This window comes from Falco cherrug, chromosome 8 (assembly GCF_023634085.1).
Source record: "Falco cherrug isolate bFalChe1 chromosome 8, bFalChe1.pri, whole genome shotgun sequence".
NCBI lineage: Eukaryota > Metazoa > Chordata > Aves > Falconiformes > Falconidae > Falco > Falco cherrug.
Window position 1 is genome coordinate 52,926,699 of NC_073704.1, and position 19,360 is coordinate 52,946,058.

At 43.5% G+C, this 19,360-nt stretch overlaps 1 protein-coding gene and 1 long non-coding RNA gene across 7 annotated transcripts in view; one reads left to right on the forward strand and one right to left on the reverse strand.

Moving 5' to 3' along the window:
• Positions 1-475: 475 nt before the first annotated feature.
• LOC114017947 (uncharacterized) lies at positions 476-17,334 on the forward strand. The gene is made up of 3 exons (XR_008733512.1): positions 476-3,530; positions 5,989-15,834; positions 17,202-17,334. It is a non-coding gene; the product is annotated as an uncharacterized LOC114017947 (long non-coding RNA).
• The window catches only part of HTR4 (5-hydroxytryptamine receptor 4), a 146,342-nt gene continuing 133,814 nt past the window's right edge, over positions 6,833-19,360 (reverse strand). For 2 of the 6 annotated variants that reach the window (XM_055718201.1, XM_055718200.1), the window contains one exon: positions 6,833-18,438. In XM_055718201.1, the coding sequence (XP_055574176.1) occupies positions 18,300-18,438 (139 nt within the window). In that variant the 3' untranslated portion in view covers positions 6,833-18,299. The remainder of the gene's footprint in view (positions 18,439-19,360) is intronic. The other 4 variants (XR_008733511.1, XR_008733510.1, XM_055718203.1 and 1 more) reach the window with 4 other exon arrangements.

Genomic DNA, 19,360 nt, shown 5'->3' on the forward strand with positions numbered 1-19,360 from the left:
TCTGATTTCTTCGTCTGTAGAACCTTGAGTCACTGCACTAGGGGCTGTGTGCTTAAAGAGTGCTCTGACATCAGCCCAGATTTGCAGATGGGGTGTGCAGTAGTCATGAGTATTTTCTTTTGCAAACTGTTTTGGGGTTTTGTCAGCTGGAGAGGGTTAACCACATCAAGCAGCTACTGGGAGAGCAAGGGGACTGGAACCTGGTAACCAGTGTGAGCTGGATGCGTGTATCCCTCATCCACGCACTGAGCCACCGCTGAGATTTCTGTGTTGCACTAAACATTTTCCCACGTGGCTTACTTCTCCTTTGCGAGATTTCAGACCTACACGCTATTTGTATTTGAGCTATTTTGAATTTTGAAGATCGTTTGCCCGTGTAACGTAGCTGAAATAGTCAGAGCGGCTTCACGCTCTGCAGCACGGCAGGGGGCGCTGTGCGGGCTGGGGGCGCTGTGCGGGCTGGGGCGCTGGCCGGCAGGGGGCGCTGTGCGGGCGGGCTCGGTACTGCCCGCTCGTCTCTGTATAACCGAGCCCGGGAGGCGGGTTCGTGCGCACAGGCGGGCGCGCTGTCTGTATAAAGCAGTATCTCTTGCAAAGCGTCAGATACTTTAGTTTTACGGCATTCTAGCATCACGTTTTTGACCGCTTAAGGGAAGCGAAGGGTTAGAACGGAGTCATTTACAGTCAAGTATTATTCTCTTATTTTTACTTTAAATGGAACTTGACTTTCTTCTTTCTTTCAGAAACACTTTTGACTTCCTTGTGTGAGGTGCAAGTCCTTTTCATGATACGGGTTCATAACCTCCTCTTCAGCTAAGATCAGCAAAGAACAGCTGATATAAATAAATAAATACTCTTCTATCAGAGCTCTAGGTAAACTAAGTAGAAATCAATCGCTTCCTTTCCTTTTTTTGGTGCTTAAGAACTTGATTCTGGGAGGTCACTAATGATACGGTAGAGTATATTTAGACATTTAAAAATATTGGGTATTGTACCATGCCAAATCCCTTGTGTGCTACAGTGTTTTGACAATCTCTTTTAGGAGAGTTTGATGTAGTACCTAGAAAAAGTACCTAGTGATTCTTTATATCCATTTCATTTTCTTAAGTCCTACATATATCTCCAAAAGATCCTATATACCATTCAGAAAACTGTTACCACATTTATAGAAGCAGATGTAGAGATACTAATCTTGAGAAATTCTGGTTTGTGTATTCCAGGTTGCAAAGGGATATGATCTTTTGCGTCTGAGCTTTCCCCTGTCTTTCCATTCTGTTTCTGTTTTGCTTCATTTTGGGGCAGTCTGTTATTCAATTGCCATGTCAAGCCACGGAGGGCGAGAAAGGTTTCCATCGGTCTGTAGGTGTTGAGCTTTCCTCAGGAAGCAGCCCAGATGCTTTCTGTCTGTATATGACAGGCTTCCCTTTTCACGCTGAAGTCCAGTCTGACACCTCGGTTTTGGTCTCTGACAGGAGGAGCAGGCTGCTGTCATTGCAAATGAGATGGCCGAGTGATCCTGCGCTGTTCATCTTTCTGCAAGAGACAACTCCAGCTGGGACTTTTAGCTTTACTGTGCTCATCTGTGGCAGCTTCGGATTGAACTATGAAATCCGTTTACAGCCCACTTAACAAACAGTGATGTTTACATCTGGGTATCAAAGCAAGCTGTTTGCTGGAGTTCAAAGGCAGCTTTACAAGCACTAAATCTGATAGGTGAGGAAAACGTCCCCTGCTTCCTTCAGGTGCTTTGTATGTGTGTGTCTTCAGGGACAGAATTAAGCAGGAAGGGTTATCTTCCCTGGCTTAGCTCTGACTTAACAGTCCTTGGTCAACAATATGCTTCCTGGGTGGGTTCTGCCATTGTCAGAACTATATGCCTTGTATATAGATCTATATGCCTTGTCAGATCTATATGCCTTGTTGTATGCAAGGGCATTAGTCAGAGGGGTCTCCTCTTGCAGACAGGGAAGAGAAATAAGTGCCCCCAGGGCCTTCCCCAGCTGCCCAAAGGCAGGTATTGACTAGCTGCTAATTAAAAAGTGGGTCTGAGGTGACTTGTGCCACTGCAGGCAAGTGCTGGAACGAACCACTTTGGGCTTCTTTTCCCCCCCAGCACATAGGGGTAACAGATCTTCCTGAAGGAGGGTGCGGTGGCCGTGGCTGGGAGTGGCTCCAGTGCCTGAGAAATGCCGTCTAAACAGAGAGTACATAGGGTAAACAGATCCAGCAGGAGGCATGCTTTGGGGTGTGAGCACTGTGGAGAGGGGAGCATAAAACATCGTATCTCAGACAGGCAGTATGCCGGTGCTTGGGTTTTTCTCTGATTTGGGAGAAAGATGAAATCGGTGTCTGGGTTTTGAAAAGAAAAAGATGTTGAAGATATTTTTTTATTTGAGGAAGAGCTATAAGGAGTTGATGGAGATTTTTGCTTCTGCCTCACGCTAGTCTCTAAGCTTTCCAGTGTGTTAGAAGCAGCTGCATACTCCTGCTCTTGCCCACAGTGTCTACTCCCGAGTTACTAGTTCAAGCAATTCAAATTTAATCCATTGTGGGGGGAAGATGGGGCATTTGTTTGTACGCGTAGGCACGGTGTGTGATAATAACACAGTCAAAACTAGTGCACCATCAACTGGAGAGATTCCATTAGCTTATTAGCAGTCATTAGGTGTTGCGATGAGATAAGCTTTCTCTATTGCAGACTTCTTACAGAGCAAAACCACCAGCTTTGTGTTTGCAGGGAAGAACTTCTGCTTCCTGTGGTACGATGCCTCCAAAGGGGTCATCTAAGCTGGAAACATGCCATTTAGTATGAGAGTGTGAGATACATACGAATGCATAGGTGTGCATTGTTTGTGACTGGGGGAAGGAGACATCTCAGTGTTGGGATACCCAGCCTGACCTGTGGATGCTGGCCTTGGTTTAGCTGATCCAGCTGTATCACACCCTTCCAAAGAAGGGTGAGGCAGGGACATGAAACATGTTAGCAAAGCCGCACAAGAAGTGCTGAACTTTTCTGGAGGTATCACCCCAAAACCTGGCTTCATCTCAGAAAACAAGCTTTGGCTGGGAGCTTTCACTACAATGACTCGTTGTTTTGAAGTGCTTCATTTATGAAGACCCCCAGCAAACACCAGCTTTCAGGAACAGGCCGTTCTTAAGAAAAGCTGCCTGAGACATGGAGGTATGTCTGGTAAGGAAGGTGCTTGCAGATCTGTCATTTGCGAGAAAATGTTCAGGATTATGACAGGACAAGCTGTTAAAAAATGTCCTCGATTCCACAGGACAGATGTCTGAGAAGCAGGGGATAGGTCAGCTTTTTCCTTCAGCAAATATTTTCCATGATGGTCCGCAGTTTAAATGTGAGCCTTCACATATGGAGCTGTAAAGGACAGATGAGAGGCTGTGTATCGGAGCTGTGGTGCAGAAGAGGGGGTGGCAGGGTTTATCTGCTGCATGTAACGTGCTCTGTGGACAAGCTACCAGATCTGTGGCTGAACTGGAGGTCTGCAGACAAGAGGCTGAGGGTAATGGTGAGAGAGCATAATGACAGTCCCGCTTTGGCTGCTGCTGTTTGTTTGTGGAGGGAGGGCAGGGATCATCTTTTAGGGTTTATTAGATGAGGGCCACACTTCTGCCATAAAAATAAGCAGCAAAATTTTCTGTCAGTTTTCAAAACATAAGTCGTGTTTCTCGGTGGTCTACGCTGGCTGGATCCGTAACTAAGGTGGATTTCTGCTTGAGAATATTTCCAATGTAGTTTAATCTTCTTTTCTTTCTCTCAACCTCTTTCCTCTTCCAGGAGCAAAGACAAAAATCACAGATTTTATGTTAAAGTTGGACTCTGTCTTTGCTGCACTCATCTTTCCAACTCGTTGGCTGAGCAAGGAAGGGAGCAAGCAAGGAGAGGTTAGGGGTGCAAACGTGCTTGGTCTAGCAAAGGGCAAAAAATCTGGCCGTTTGCAATGGCAAATGAGTTGTGCTCTCAGGTGAGGCTGTCCACGGGGAGCCAGCGCTGCCGACGTGGAACTCTGTGTCGGCTCCCAGGGGGAGACAACTCCTCTTTTGGCTGCTCTAAGCTTATGCAAGAGGAGCACAGATGTTCACAGCTTGAATTTCTGTGTAAAGATGATTACCAATAATGATCTTGGGACTGCCGTTGAGGGCTGTAAAGGTGGTGGCAAGTGAATTGGCTCTTTCACAGAGAGTAATGATGGAGTGTAATAGTGGGGCACAGTCATGGAAACTAGTATGGAGTAAACATATCTGTGTTAATCTATATAGTCATTAAAGTAACCCCTGGATTAATAGCTGTTGTTCAGCCACTGGCAGTAGTTATTGCAATAATGCTCTATACTCTCCTTTGTGTTTTCTGTTTTCTACAGATAGAGGGATGCCCTTAAGTAGGGTTGGATTTAGAGATTAGTGATACAAAGATGACCGTTGATAAAATCTGACAGCCCTTTCAGACACTTGTTATGTCAAGAGCCCTGTTTGGTGGGTGGGATTCATCTGTCAGGAATATGAAAACAGATTCATTACTGAGGCTGCTGGAAAAGGATTTAGTTCTGATACTCTGTCTGGATCATTGCCTGGCTCAAACACACCCCATGACAGCTGGAGGTCCTCCTCATTTGGGGCCTCCCTAATCTTGGTGTGGAAGAAAGCTTCAAGGAAGCCAAATGTGCTACTTACTCTGCAAGGAAATAAATTTTCCTCTTGTCCCCAAGGACTGAGAAGCCCCCTTCACAATACCGCTTAGAGAGTACAGACCTTGGCACTACAGCTGTTGTGTAAGGAACATCAGCTAGCATTGCATTCCCGTTCCATTGTGGTCCAGAGGAGATATTTAGGGTCTCTCTGGGTTTTTTTACTGATTAATTTCAAGAACTTCAGAAGAGCAATTAAAATAATTTAAAAATGGCAGAATTCTGTAAAGTGTCAAATAATGTATACTAAGCTCTTCTGCCAAATCCTTGGAATACTTTAAGTAATAATCATATATTTGACAAGAAATCTACTAGATCTCCTAATAACATGGGCAATTTCAGTTCAGTTTAACAGGAAGCAGTGGAACTCAGGTACTGGATAAATTCTAGTTAAATTATTTCTTTTTTTTTTCAACTAAATGAGAAGGTTCCTGTGATAAGGTAAGTCTTTCAGATGCTGATTGAATATGTGACTATTTCAGATTCAGAAAGGCTTAATCTATATAAAAACTGAAAGAACTAAAAGCTTTTGATATTTTTATTGGGTTCATATTAGTAGAAAAAACGTTTTTATTGCCTTTTGGCAGGATAGTACTCAGAGATGGCTCAGGAAATCTAATGCAGAGAAAAAGATTGGATCCAAACCTAGTGAAGGATTTACAGTTGACAGTTACAGAATGAAAATGCTCTCCTTGGCTTTAGCGTTTACAAAGATGGGTGAGGAAAACTCAAGAATGACTCAGAGTCTGCCGCATGTGGGCTGCCTGCTCCAAGAAACTATCATTTTGCTGGCATTGTTACGTATTTTTCATCTGTGCTAGGAATTAAATGGACATAATTTGGACCCAACTGGTTAGTTCCGTTGCACACTATTAAGTCAGGCTGACGTCAGTAAATACCTTACATACCTTTTGATTCTTCCTCATCTTTGCTGAGCAGAGCCGTTTCTGAATGTATTCCATTCTAAAAGCCACAATCCTTTGGGCAGATGATCTTCAGGTTGAGGTTATTTAGTTAGTAACACCTAAATTGAGAGGTATTTTGAGATGCACAAAAGCATTTAAGTACAACTAATACACTGTTACTGATTATTCACAGAGCTCTTGATCCCATTTAGATGACAGGAGAAGGCAGGGTAAAATAAAAGCCATTTTGAAGTGCACTGAAATCAAAGGCAAGGCATCATTTGACTCTCTCAGCTCTGACTCATATTCAAGTTTTCGGTGGTTACCAAACACATTTCTAATACACATTCTCCCTGATGTGTCCTTTGTTATAACAGACCCACAGAGGACCAGAGTTTGGAAACAGAAAGAGACTCTCTGGAGCCAGGGATTCGTACTACTCAAAATCACGATGACCCTAGTACTGGTTTTCATTGCTCATGTGAGTCCTTTTGGATTGCGCTCATTCTGCAAGCTAGACCAGCATCACAGTGACCCTCGAACGTGAGCTCCCTCAGGCAGATGTGCTAGGCCAACGTGCGGGCTCCTATGACTGCAAGTAAATTGTAACCAGCAATGAATTAAGCTTATTAATATGACAGTATCTCCGTAAGCAAACAGCGGTTGCTTGTGCCCCGCTGTCTGCTTGTGGCTAGAAACATGCAGCAAACAGAGCACTGAGGCAGGTTTTCAGTGGGCTGGGTTTATTTTCCCCACTCAGGTCCCCTGCATGGGCATACTGTGTGCACAGCCTCTCCCTGAAGCGTACATCTCTCTTTGAGAGCGGGACGGGGGGGATTTTAAGCCTTCAAACAAGCTGAATGTGGAAACGATATAGATTGGAACCAGGCACTATGTGTGAGTAAGAGCTTCCCACGCATCCTTACAAATACCCCTCAGCTCCAACACTGTCAGTCCCTCTGTTTCCACCATGAGCAATTTCCTAGCTCTGCTGATACCCCACAGCTGGAGTGGAGGCACAGGCAGTGTGCTGTGGTGTGATGCAAGTGGAAGTTGTTGTCTTCATTTTTAAGACACGGTGGTAAATGTTTTCATTTCTCACTTTGCTTAGGCATAAGATCCTGCAGTAGGAGCAAGTCATGTATTACATTTCTGAAGTAAATGGAAAGGGTTTTGAGAATGTATTGAAAGCATTTTTCTAATTGTTCTGCTGAGACACTGTTTGTCCTTTTTTTTTTTTTTTTTTTTTTCATTGCCCTCTCCAAGACTGAAAACAGAAAACATAGTTAGTGTTGAAAGAAGTGTGAAGGATAAATGTGGAAGGGACATTTCCCCATAAGGATTAATCTGTCTGCATGGTGTTTATGAGCATGACCTGTTAGTACACTTGGGCTGCAGCCATATCTCCATACATCTCCCTCAGTAATGCAGCTGCTGACTGCCTCGAGCACTGACATTTACAGAGCGTGTATCATCCAGTTATTGCTTCACATCCCTCCAGACAGTCTTGATCATCAGCTAATTAAAGTCTTTTGCTGCTTCTGCACTCTTCCTTGGAGCTTCTGTTTTGCGAACACAGCTTCCCATTGGTGATGTGTTCATTATGTCTCCAAATTTTACTTTGCAGCATGACCATGACTTAGTTTATGAGTAAACTGAGTATCAGAGGCGTGGAAAGCTGCTCAGTGGAAAGGGTGGCTCACCCCATGGTGCTGTGCACCCTGACACTGTCTAGGGCCCACTTAAAGTGAGCTGCCCCAAGTTTTAGTGTTGGGCTGTTTTCAACCTGGCTCTGGAAGTAGGCAGCCTGTTGCTCTGCTTCCTTCAGCACAAGTAACCTCAGTGCATCTTTGGATTTGCTTGTCTGGGCACATGCCCTACTATCAATTGTCGTGCAAGATCTCAGAAATGCTTCTGGAGCCTAGAAAAATACAGAAATATGGAAATATAACTGTGTTGACAGATCAGCCTCCCAAAGACAGTTTAGCAAAGCCCCAGCCAGACGATTTCTTGTTAGCTAGCTGTTCTGCTAGCACATTACCTCTGGCGTGGAAAAATGTAATCGGTTGTAATCCAAGCTACAGCAGGCATCATGCTTAACACTTCTGATGCTTATTGCATTCAAAAAAGTGTTCCCAGACCATAAATGTGGTGGTATGATAATTTGCTGATGAGTACTAGTATATTTATGTGAAGGAATAAACGTATGGTTATTGGAGTGAATCTGTGAGAGATGTCAGGAAAAAGATGGAAAGGAAGGAAGAAAGGAGCATCCTTTTTCAGTCAGATTCACTGGGAAGCTTGGAGAAACAGAGCTGCACAAAATTAAATCTGACTCCCCCTTTGCAAATGCCTGTCTTGAGCGTGATGCCCATGGCAGTGCCATCTCTTGGTGTAGATAGAGATGAGGTGGGCACAGAACAGGTGAGGGAGAAGGAGGGCTCAGTAATGATCTAAGCGAAGGTGTGGGGAGGAAGAGAGCCAGTGCACGAGCACTGGGTGCAGCAGGCAGGGTTGTTCTGGTAGATAAACATTAGGAACTTGTATTATAACCCAAGAGCTCCTTGGTATTTTCAAAGCAATGGGGGTTACAAACCGTAACCTTGCTGTTACAGTTGTTTGAGCATATCGTAAGGCAAGTATTACTTGTTAGCATTGTATGTTTTGAGCAAAAACAGTACAAGAAATGAGTATGAGCCTGAGTTTACTGCAATGTACATAGAGGATTTTTTTATTATTATTATTTTTAGAAACAGCCAATGCGTTACATGTTATTCAGCACAGGCAAAGACTCTGACACTGCTAGCCAAAATGGTCAATGGGAAGATGAACTCAGAGGCTACAGGAGCAGCTACCTTTAGCAAAGGTCCTTTCCATGAGACAGCTTCTTTTCCACAGAAGTTCTGACATTATTGATGGTGGACAATGCCATTTTCTGGGTTCACAGAAGCATTGCTGAAATTACAGACTCACCGATAAAGCAGGAGCTGCCAAGTGGTTCGTGACAGGTTTATTTAGTCCAACAAGCAAATAGCCAGAGGTGACACAGAACATGGACATTTGTTGTTTGGTATTTCATTCAAATACGGTGTTTGGAATTAGAGCCTTTTTTCCAATCTGAACCGTTGACCATTTTGGCTAGTGAGCTACTGATCCCATTGATAGAGCCTTCTGAACATTGCCTGTGAGTAAAATGCAGCATTGAGAAGTTAATTTAAAATTAAGAAGAGAGATATTATTAAAGCACATTAAAATATAGGAGAAAACAACACTTCAAGGACAACAGCGGAAACAAAGAACACCATCACTATAGCATCCCCATGCTGCTGGTTCCATATCACTCCAAGAAATTTCACACCAACCTTTTGACGCCCTTTAATGGGGACAAAGAAATGCTTTTCTGGAATTTCTTTAAGCAATTTAATACCCGAGGTGAAACCAAGACAACCTATTCTGCAGTCTTTTATACCAAATCCAGATAAAACCCCAAGCAAGCAGTTCCACAGAGCTGTAGATCATAGGACTGAAGCTGCCCTGGATGGATTTTTTCCAAACTTTCACCCATTGCTCCGTTTTTGTGTCAACAATAGAGTTGAACAGATAATGAGTTCTTTTGGAAACACTACCCTGTAAAAACAGGTCATTGCTGAACTGTTGTTAATGATGAACCAGGAATTGGTTCAAACTATCTCACCCTCTCTTTTCAAACAGCTCTTGTTCTTCCTATCAGCACCTATCGCCACAAACAACCATAGTTTGTCTCTTTCTAACTGCTAGCGGTTTTCTATGTTGGTAAGTGTCTGGCATCTTCTAATTAGGGCTGTTTCTGCCCACTGTCCTTTTGAATCCTAAAGGAAAAAGATGTGAAGCTTTATCAGTGACTTTTATGTGGAAGAAGTATTTAAAGAAGTCAGACACTATGGCAAGGAAGCCAGTTGTTCTTATCATGCACAATTTCTTTTCCCCAACCGAGCAACATTTTTGTTTGTTCAAAGCAGGATTTGTTTGTTTCAGTAAATACCTGTCACATAGCAACAGAAATATTACTAAATAATAATACATATAATGTTAAGCTCCTGGGTCTAGAAGCTTTTAATGAAAAAAAAAACACGTTCCTGATAAAAAATAATAAATAATGTCACCTTTTCTTTTTACATTAAAAATATCTGTACATGATTACACAATACAACTAAGTACAACTTTATTTTCTAGGCTCGGGGTGGCATCTCTGGGTTAGATCTTCATCTAAAAGAGTAGAGCCTCATAGTCTTGATCCTGCATATTTCCCACTTTATGAAAATCATTTTCCCAAAGTTGCGAAGTCTGTAGCCTTGCTTATCCTTTCCATGCAATGTGGAAGCAGCTCACAAGGAACACAGCAACATCTACATGCAGGAAGCAGCGAAGGACTGAGATCTTTGCAAACAGAGATGCGCATATGGTGATAATTGGAAGTCTCGGAACTTCTTGTCTCAACTGGAAGAGAACAGAAACAAATAGAAAAATAAAGATGGAAAATGTAAGTAGAAGTCTGTCTTCCTAATGTAGCTAGAAAAGTTTTTTTAGATGGTATATTTTTCAAGATGGCACTTAGTGATCTATAACAGACTGACTCTGTCTTTTAGCCAACCTTTCTTCTTGGTAAGAATGCCCGAAGTTTGCTCAGATGACAACGGCACTGGCAGCTTGCCTGGAGTTTGAGAGCCACGTCCCATCCGTTGGCCTCCGAATGGCAGAGGATGGCCACTGTCTTTTAGCAGTTGGCCTGGTTTGAAGTGGTGCTTGCAGGGCCTTCTGCTAGCAGTGAAACGTCTCTGTAGCTCCCACTCCAGCTTGTCAGGCACTGTGTGCACCCCATGAGTCTTCTACCAGTGAACTTGGCCAGGAAACACAATAAAAGCATTCACAAAGCAAGCTCTGCAGGGCAGGGTGAACCAGCAGCTCGTGCTGACCTCTCACCAGTAACTAATCGAAAAGCAAACATTTCCTCTTACTTTGCTAAAGACGACAGCGCTGTTTGTCTCCTGACAGCATCTGGTCACTACTGGGCAGCATCTTGCGCAGGTGAAGCAGGCTTTTAGTCTCACATCATGCTAGGGCTGAAGCCAGAGCTTGTGATGTTTAAGATCATGATTATCACAGAACAGAGAGGTGGCTTGTACACAGGTGGCAGCCGGAAAGGAATAATAGAACTCCTTGCACTGGGTGGTCTGTATCCGTGTTGTTTCCTTACATTGACGGAAATCAGCTCGCTCCTGGAGTAAGGCTCTGATGCAGTCATACAGTCCAGCTGTCCTTGCAGATACAGGAAAGTCCTCAGCTCTCCTGCTCATGTACCTTCCCATGCCCCCACCAATCTACACATGTGCAGCTGGACATTCATTTGAAGTCAGTGCAAAAAGCATCATGACAATGCAGATGAATGAGTTTCCATAAAGTTCTGCTGTCCATGAATCCTTTGGGTATCCTGACAGGCATCTGTTCCTTCAGCTGGGCCACTCCTCTTCTAGGACCATGACTAGAAGCAGGACTCTTGGGATTCAGGGTCATTGTGGATGGGAAGCTTCTCATGTTCCTGATGATGCCCATTACGTAGAACAGTGTACCTAGGAATGGAAAAACATAAAGGAAGATCTGGTAGCACCAGTTAAAAGGACAAGTTTATGTAAAATGAGTTCTTGAAAACACTGAAGTATATCTTAAGACAATACATCTTCCAAATATCCAGATCCCACATGAAGCAAATGTGAATCCCTACTTTTCTTCATGACAGGAAACCAAATCTTCAGTATGATGCGGTCAAGGCAGTCCCTGAAAACCAAGAACCTGTTGGTTTTCATGTATCTAAGGTGCAGCTGGTAACGAGAGGAAACCAGACCAAAGAACTAAGAAACACCGATCATCTGTGGGTGGACTAGGCTGAAGGCGCTTCAGCTAATGTCTTTGATGTGAGTGTTTAAAGAATCATTTGAGACTACCTTGGGACGTGAATGCTGTGTAAGATGAAACCAAGACCAACATTTCAGCTGTAAGGAATCACACATTATCTCTTACATGTTCCTCATCTTGCTGCCCATCTCAATGTGACTTTCTGAACATAACTGTTGGTTTAGTTTGCTAATGACGTGCAGCTCTTCTTCCTAAGTGGAGCGCAGTGCTTAGTAGGAACCAGCAGATCTGAGGTGATAGCAAAAATGTTGGCTAACTGGAATAAAACTGATATAGCACATCTTTCTAGAATGTCACATCTAATCATTCTTGCTTGCAAACCCCCTGAAGGGTACAGAGCAAGCCAGGTATCTTCCCTTGGCAATCCCTTTCATTTAAACTAAAGCTGAACCACACCATCCCTCGAGTCAGCCCAAAAGTAGGAAGCTGCAAAAATAACTGTAAAAGCATATTTTTCCCCTAGTCCAAATGCATATCAGGGAAATCAGGTATCTGATTTCTTCTGAATACTTTCTTCTGCTGAGTCTTTAGAGATTATAGCTATATTATTTCTCTTAGTAACAAATATACAAGACATACCTGAAATATCCACATCCCAATAAAGATTAAAAGAAGAAAAAAGCCTAAGAAAAGATCAGTTCTCCTGCTGTTAGCAGAGGGAAAAGAAGCACTATCAGCCTCCAGATTTGTTTGAATAACCATTAGAAAAAGGGTCAGGAACTCCACATCGTCTACATATTCAAAAACTGATACTATGACATCAATTTACTTGGCATTATTAATCTGGATGCATCTCTTTCTCCACTGAGTATACTTGGGACTTAGGCTCCTAATTAAGGTGCTTATAATGCCACTGAGATGTCTGAAGTAGATGATCTGAATATCCTACAAATGACGTGTCCGTTAGTTCCAGTAAAACTCAAAATGAAAGCCAGGGTATAAACTGTACTGCCTGTCTGAATTTGCCGTGGTGAGTATTCCTGGAGGAATTTACCCTCTAGTGTACTAGATGCTTGTTGTCAACATGGTCAGGCTTGGTTGCCTTAATACAGGTCACTCTACGTGCAGATACATGTATCCATCAAACACACCTCCTTCGTACTCCATCACTTTAAATAATTATTGTAAATTTCAAAAAATGTGATCATTCTTCCAACAAGATACAGACTTGATGTAAGAAACAAGAAAAGACATTTTGCATCTAACACTGAACAGGCACTCCGATTAGATGATCATGAAGCATACAAGTCGTAACAGAATTTTAATTTTTTTATACCAAGTCAGACATGGCACATGATGTGAGGCGACCCACCAGCGAGACCTCCAGCGCAGCAGAGGCTCTGCTACAAATGGTGACACAGAGGATGAGAGCCAGGAGAGCCCCTGCGCTGCGGACGTGGCTGACACAGCGCAGAGCAGCTCAGGACTGGCTCGGAAGCACAACAGACAGGCACCCAAAGCTGACTTGGTACAGGATATCCAAAGAGCCAAACCTTGCTGCTGCTTCTTCTGCGGTAGTCAGAAAACAGTAGTGCAAGATCAGCAATTTAGCAGGTGATGCCGTTTGTTACAAAGATGCATTAAGCTTTAAAGAGAAGTCATTAAGGTGTCCCAGGGTCTCTTGTGGCACAAAGTGGCTGTCTGAAGCCTCTGGCAGTTACCTCAACACTTCAGCTGTTTACCCTGTGGGGAAAGAGGACCGGTAGGAGAGGAGGAAAGAGCATTCACATGCAGGGTGCCAAAGCTGCACTGCAGGGGTGATGGCTTGCTCTGCTAGCGGCACATCATTCCTAAAAGTCTTACCAGCATCTCCAGGAAACTGTTAAAGAAGTCCTCTGCTGGCAGGATTTTTGTTACCAGGATTGTTTTCACATTTTTTTTTCCCTTTACATGAAAGTTCAGAGCTACCTGTAACTTACAGGGCACCAATTTAATGTCAGATAAAAGACACAATTACAACATCCCTGCTTTTTTTTCACACCGCCATGTCTTAACTGATCTGCTCTTTGAGCATACAATGAATTTTTCAGGTATCAGCATCTACGGGAAGCAAGATTAAGAGAGAAAGCACAGCTGCACCTGAAACTCATTTTTTGCCTCACCTACAGGAGCACACACCTACCGTGCCTCGGCTGTCACCCAGCTCGGGAGTCAAACACTGCAGCATTTCCTTTCCCAACCACAAGAAGAAAACAAGACTCGGACCCTGCATGTGTGGGCTGAATGTTTCAAGAGAAATTTATCAAGTAGGTTTGAGTAATGAACACATCTGAGGAAGCCATAATATGTGAACAGGAAAAAAATTTAAAATAATTAAATGCATTAAATAAATTATCTGCAGCAAATTAGTTGCTTAGCTTTCCTGCCCGTAATGAGTTCCTTCCATGGGATTTGGACACGCTGTCACGTTAAGCTACCAAGCTCAGTTACAAATGGCATCCCAGGCTGCTCCTGCAGCTGGCTCCTCCCCAGACTGGGGACCAGTGATACTGTCAGCTCACCTGACAGCTTCACTCGGATCACCACCACCGCCACCCAGCAATGAAGCCCAGCGATGGAAAGGAATTACCTCCTATAAAGGGACCCTGCTGCAGGCTACTCACGTACTTGCCAAATGGAACTTTAATTGTGATGATGACCAATTTGGAGATAATTGCTTCTGCATCTCCTGCTGTTTCTGACAGTCCAGTGGGCTCTCTAATTAACTGCTTGGATTAGCTCTCAGCACAGCAGAGGGGAGCTGTGTAGCTTTAACCTCTGTAGGCCCACAAGTACAACAGGGAGCCGCAACATTATTCTGGGAAATCGGCAAGAGCTGGGGAGGAGACACCAAGGGGATGCAGTGGCTGTTTGTGATCTTTCCGCTTTCGTTCTCCCACGCCAGATTGTACAATTTATTAAGGAAGCAAAGCCAACAAATTGTTGGGCTCTGGCCTCTGCAACCATGATGAAAAACAGTCACTATTTGCATGGAGCCTGAGGTCCCTGCTTACTTCTCTCCTGATGAGCAAACCCCTAGCATCCAGTTCTGTCCCCCAGGTTCGTACCTGTCTTGCTGAAAAGCAGAAAGCAATGTAATTTTGGGGCAGGGCTGCTGGGTCTGAACACAAAAGCTAACTGCATCCATTTCTGCGGCAGAACATGACCCAGCAGGAGGGGAGGCAACATCCTGATGGTGTGTGTGCCACTCCTCTGTTGGAGCTCACAGCCACCGATCCAGTTTCCAGAAGGGAGCCTTTTCCTGGAGTTGATGCCTGGGCTCCTTTGGACAGGGGGAACAGACGAGAATTGGAAAGTATCTTCCCAAAAATGCCTTCTACCCAACGCTTCACGCTTGCAGTATCCGTGTAACGCTGCCTATACTGCTTACACATACCTATGGCTCCTCTGTACCAGCAGAAGCGCCTGGGCAGCTCAGCAGTTCTGCAGCTGTTTTACCTGTGAATTACTCCCCTGGTTTTTAACCGCAGTCCTTGCTCAGATCGCTCGTATCCATCCTTCTTCCCTAAGCTCCCTGCAAACTCCAGTTCATCAGCCCACAGGCAGTTAATCCTGGTGGCTGCTGCAAAGGGCAAGGGGCCCCTTACAGGTACAGAAGCTGCAAGGGCTTGGATGACGGTGGTAGAGACTGCTCATTAACAACAGACTGACAAAATGAGAGCAAAGGCAGCCTTTCCCAGCTACAGCTGCATCACTAATGGGCTAAAGGACTTGTGGGGCAGCATCTCCTGTGCTTCCCAGAGCCTCTGAACAAACATGGGCCTTAGTGTTCCCTCAGCAGCTTCTGTCCCTTTAACCCTGGCAGGAGAAATAATGTTACCTAAAGGGTCACAATCATAGCAAAGAAAAAATAAAAGAAAATAAATGCCCATGACTGCCCAAGCACGGGAAAGCTTTCAGCTGGGCTGGCACGGGGGAAGCCACAGCCATCCCAAACCCGCCGCAGGTGCGCAGCTGTCTCTGCTCTCTGCTCAGCAATCCCTTCCTCACACACCTGATCACGTTATTAATTGCTTCCGTTTTTGAACTGACAGAAGGTGGTTCCTGTCACCCTGACATTCTCTGGGACCGAGGTGAGGCTTTGCAGCTCTCGCTGGGAAGGGTTTGCTTTTGGGGGGGCTGGTACTGGAGCTGCTAACTCTGCTCCCCAGGACTTTTGCCACCTAAATCCACTCCCCCTCTGCCTGGAAAAAGAAGGACACATTGTCACTGGGTAGCGAAGAACTTTGCACACGCATTCAGATGCCAAGAGGTCAATGTTGCTGCAGAAGCAGGTGAGTGGTGCGTTTATGGGTACGTCTGTTACTGGTTCTGCTGGGATAGCCCGGGTCCCAGGTGGGTACACAAAAGGCCACAAAGTCTGGGAAAATTTAGACGTGAACTGTACAAAAAGCTGATAAGCCCCAAGTTTCTTTGTATTTGCAAATCTTTTTGATAATCTTTACATTATAAATGCAGAATACTTACTGCCAGAGTTTCTAAATACCCTCTGTAATGCAAGAATAGAAGATAAAAACCTTGTATCAAACGCTGTGAAATCAGCGCTGTTCTTAGATGTTCACATTAAATTGTTTGAAGCCTGTAATATACTCTGCCGCTGGCTGCAGCAGTGACCTTACAGGTGTGCTGGGCTGTGAGTCTGCCGTTGAACCCACACTCACACGATTCAGGAAAATGACCCCTAACTGAAAGCAGACTGTGGTCCTCGGCCACCCCTGTACTGGGATTTGGGGGGTGTTGCTGGCAGTTCATTAGTGACTCCCTCCTGGACTGATGGAGGAAGCTCAGGCATGGCAGTCAGGCAAGGGGCAAGTTCTAACTGTGATACTCTTAAAAATCTGAAATAATAAGAAAAAAAAAAAAGTGAAGATTTTGTGGCACTGAAAGTTTTCCTGAGTCTGTGCCAATTTCTATGACTTTTTTCTTTAAAAATAAAATCAAAAAGCAATAATTCTGTAAAAGTTACAAGTGAAATCTTTCATTTAAAGGTATTGTAATTAGTTGTTGTTGTTGTTGTTGTTTTGGAGATGTGTCCATTATTGATATTGTTGTTTTAACTTTTTTGTTGTTGTTGTAAATTGCTTGTGTTTCAAATGAAAGATTTCAAATTAAACTGAACATTAGATTTCAATAAAACCAAAAATCTGAGAAGTCTAAATCTATTAATGTTTTCCTGACAGTAGCACACTGTAGTCCAGACTAAAGCAGAAATCTTTGTGCTGAGCTCTTGCAAGCTCCTTTTAAAGACAAAGCATGCCCTGAAAAAATGCGCAGGCTAATTTAGTAGGTTGAATGTTTAAGGAAGGTCAGAGCATCTGAGAAACATGCAATTATAAAGACTTACTTGCTAGGTCAGAAATAATGAGTTTCAAGCTAAAATCAAAGTGGTATAGAATATGTTTTTTCCCATTCTCTGGAAGTTTTCACAATTTCAAATATTTTCCCCATTTCTGATCTGGACTAAGGCTACAACTTCTCATGAGACAGAGAAGGGAAGGAAAGAAAAAAAGAGCAGACTCCAATTCATGTTCAAGGTCTTTTTCTGCCTTTTATCAAGCTGACTGATCTAACCACTGTGATAGTGGCAATTTTGTATGTGAGCACTCATCTGCCCGTCTCTTTCATTTTCTCCCTTTTCCAGTTGTTGATGGCTGGCATGCCAAATGAAACATGTAGAATATATTTCTTCCTTCACACACAACTAGAAACATCCTCCAGGATCCTGGAAAATGTCTCAGTAATAAGCTTTTGCACAGCCAATTCGCATCTTTGAATGTTGTGACAATGATTGTAGAGGGAAGCCAGAAAACACAACTATTTCTGGTTATTCTTAGTGAACAAAATCAACTTTTCCACTGCTCTCCCATTCCTCCTACCTTGGTTCTGCTCCCGGCAGGCTCAGACAAGCAGACAGGAGTCCTGCACCTTTGCATCTTGTTCTCCACTGTTCCCTCTGAGTTTTGCCTGCAGGATTCTGATGACCCCGTGGCTGTGCCACAGCTGTGGGGTACAAGTGATGCCAATTGCCTCGGTGCAGAAAAGCAAAGCTTTCAGCATAAGAGAGCTGTAAACTGTGTTTCTGAGCAGCTCACCAGCAACACAGTCCTCAGGCAGCTCAATGGGTGAAGATCTGCTGCAAGTGGCATCTTGAGGTAGCCTGGGTAGGACATACCACAAGGAGATGTGAGGGCCAGGAATTACAGCCTGGATAATGGCCAGAACTGCAGAAAATGACACTCCTTCAATCTCAACAACGAAACCTTGACAGAGTGTCTCTGCTTCCATCTGTGTTTAGAGCAGATCCTGAAGTCCTGATGTGAAAATAGTGGGGCAGGACATCTCAGAAATAAAATACTGCAAAAGAGTTGAAGTGCAAAGAATTGTCTCCAGAATCCATTACGTCTTGCAAGATAATGGAGCTGGTAAAGTGAAGCTGGTGCAATAAAATCTCCAAAAAGGAAGGCAAATAGGTGGCGATCGCTCCGTGTCACATCACAAAACCTCTTGTTATTTGCAGAAGCACCCAGTAAACACTTGTTGGGACTAGAGGAAGACAAGACGTTTCTATGTAAGATGTGATAAACTGTGAAGATTTACTTTTTGCTTGAGCAAAGAGTCCCATTTTTAATAATGGGATTTAATAATAATACCGTTATTGTACTCAGCTACCGAAGACAGCAGAGCATAGAAAGAATTTGCACATAGGCAGAAGCTGACTGGAGTGTCTTTTAAGCAGCTTTCAAAATTGAATAAAGAGCTTCCAAATTGAATACAGAATTGAAACTTTTCTCAGATTTGAAAACCGTGTTGGTCCACAATTTACCTTTCCCTGCGTTTTTCTTTCTCTCACGGCTGGAACCCTCTTCAGCGGTTTCCGTCTGGAATATACACAACATCACTGTTGTAGCTTCACGCTCAATACGGTGCTCATTTCTCAAAGCTCCATTTTGTTCAGATGGACTTAGAAAGAATAAATAACTCTCTTCAATATCAAATTGGGATTACAGCTAACAATCACTTGGCAGACCAGGGTAGGTTATTTTAATGAACACATCATTCTGGTATAAGCCTTCCACCATCTGTTCAGTCCCATAATTATAAATGCAAACAACATAATTCATAAATGCACTATAAAAGAGAGGGAAAGAGAGAACAGCTTAGGATGACTGTTTGTTAGTTATTCCAGGCAGTGATGAATCTGCTTACTTTGTTCCTGTTTCAGGAGCAGGTAGAACACAGCCTTAATTCTGTATTTTATGGCAGTCACTAACCCACGGTACGTGATTGCCTGTAGATGATAGAGATGCCGTTAAGTGTGGTACAGTTTCCAGTTGACACCGTTTAGCCGTGTCTATGATGGAAGCACCCAAGAAAGATCACACAAGACCAATCTGAATCACGGGTCAGGGATAAACTTTTGAGCGTGTTTTTCAGAACAGCAGGAAAGAGCCTGCAGCACTGGAGTACTCTGCCGTGTTACAGGAGCTGAGGGCAAAGAGGGCAATGCTATTGCCTCCCTGAAAAGAAGCTTTTAACATTTTGGAAAAACTGAGGAATCTTGGGAAACACTCAGAAAGTTGAGAAGAGTGTAAACATAAAATCCAAAAAATCTCTGGAATTTGCTGTTCTAGTCTATGACATTTTTCATTTTGAAAAAGGCAATTTTTATTTTTTTTTAACCTGAAATACACAAGATGTCAAAATGAAATGTGAACAAAGTATGTTGTTTCATTCCAATTTTCTGTTAAAAAAATAAATATACATAATCCAAATTAAATGTATTTTCATGACACATTTGAT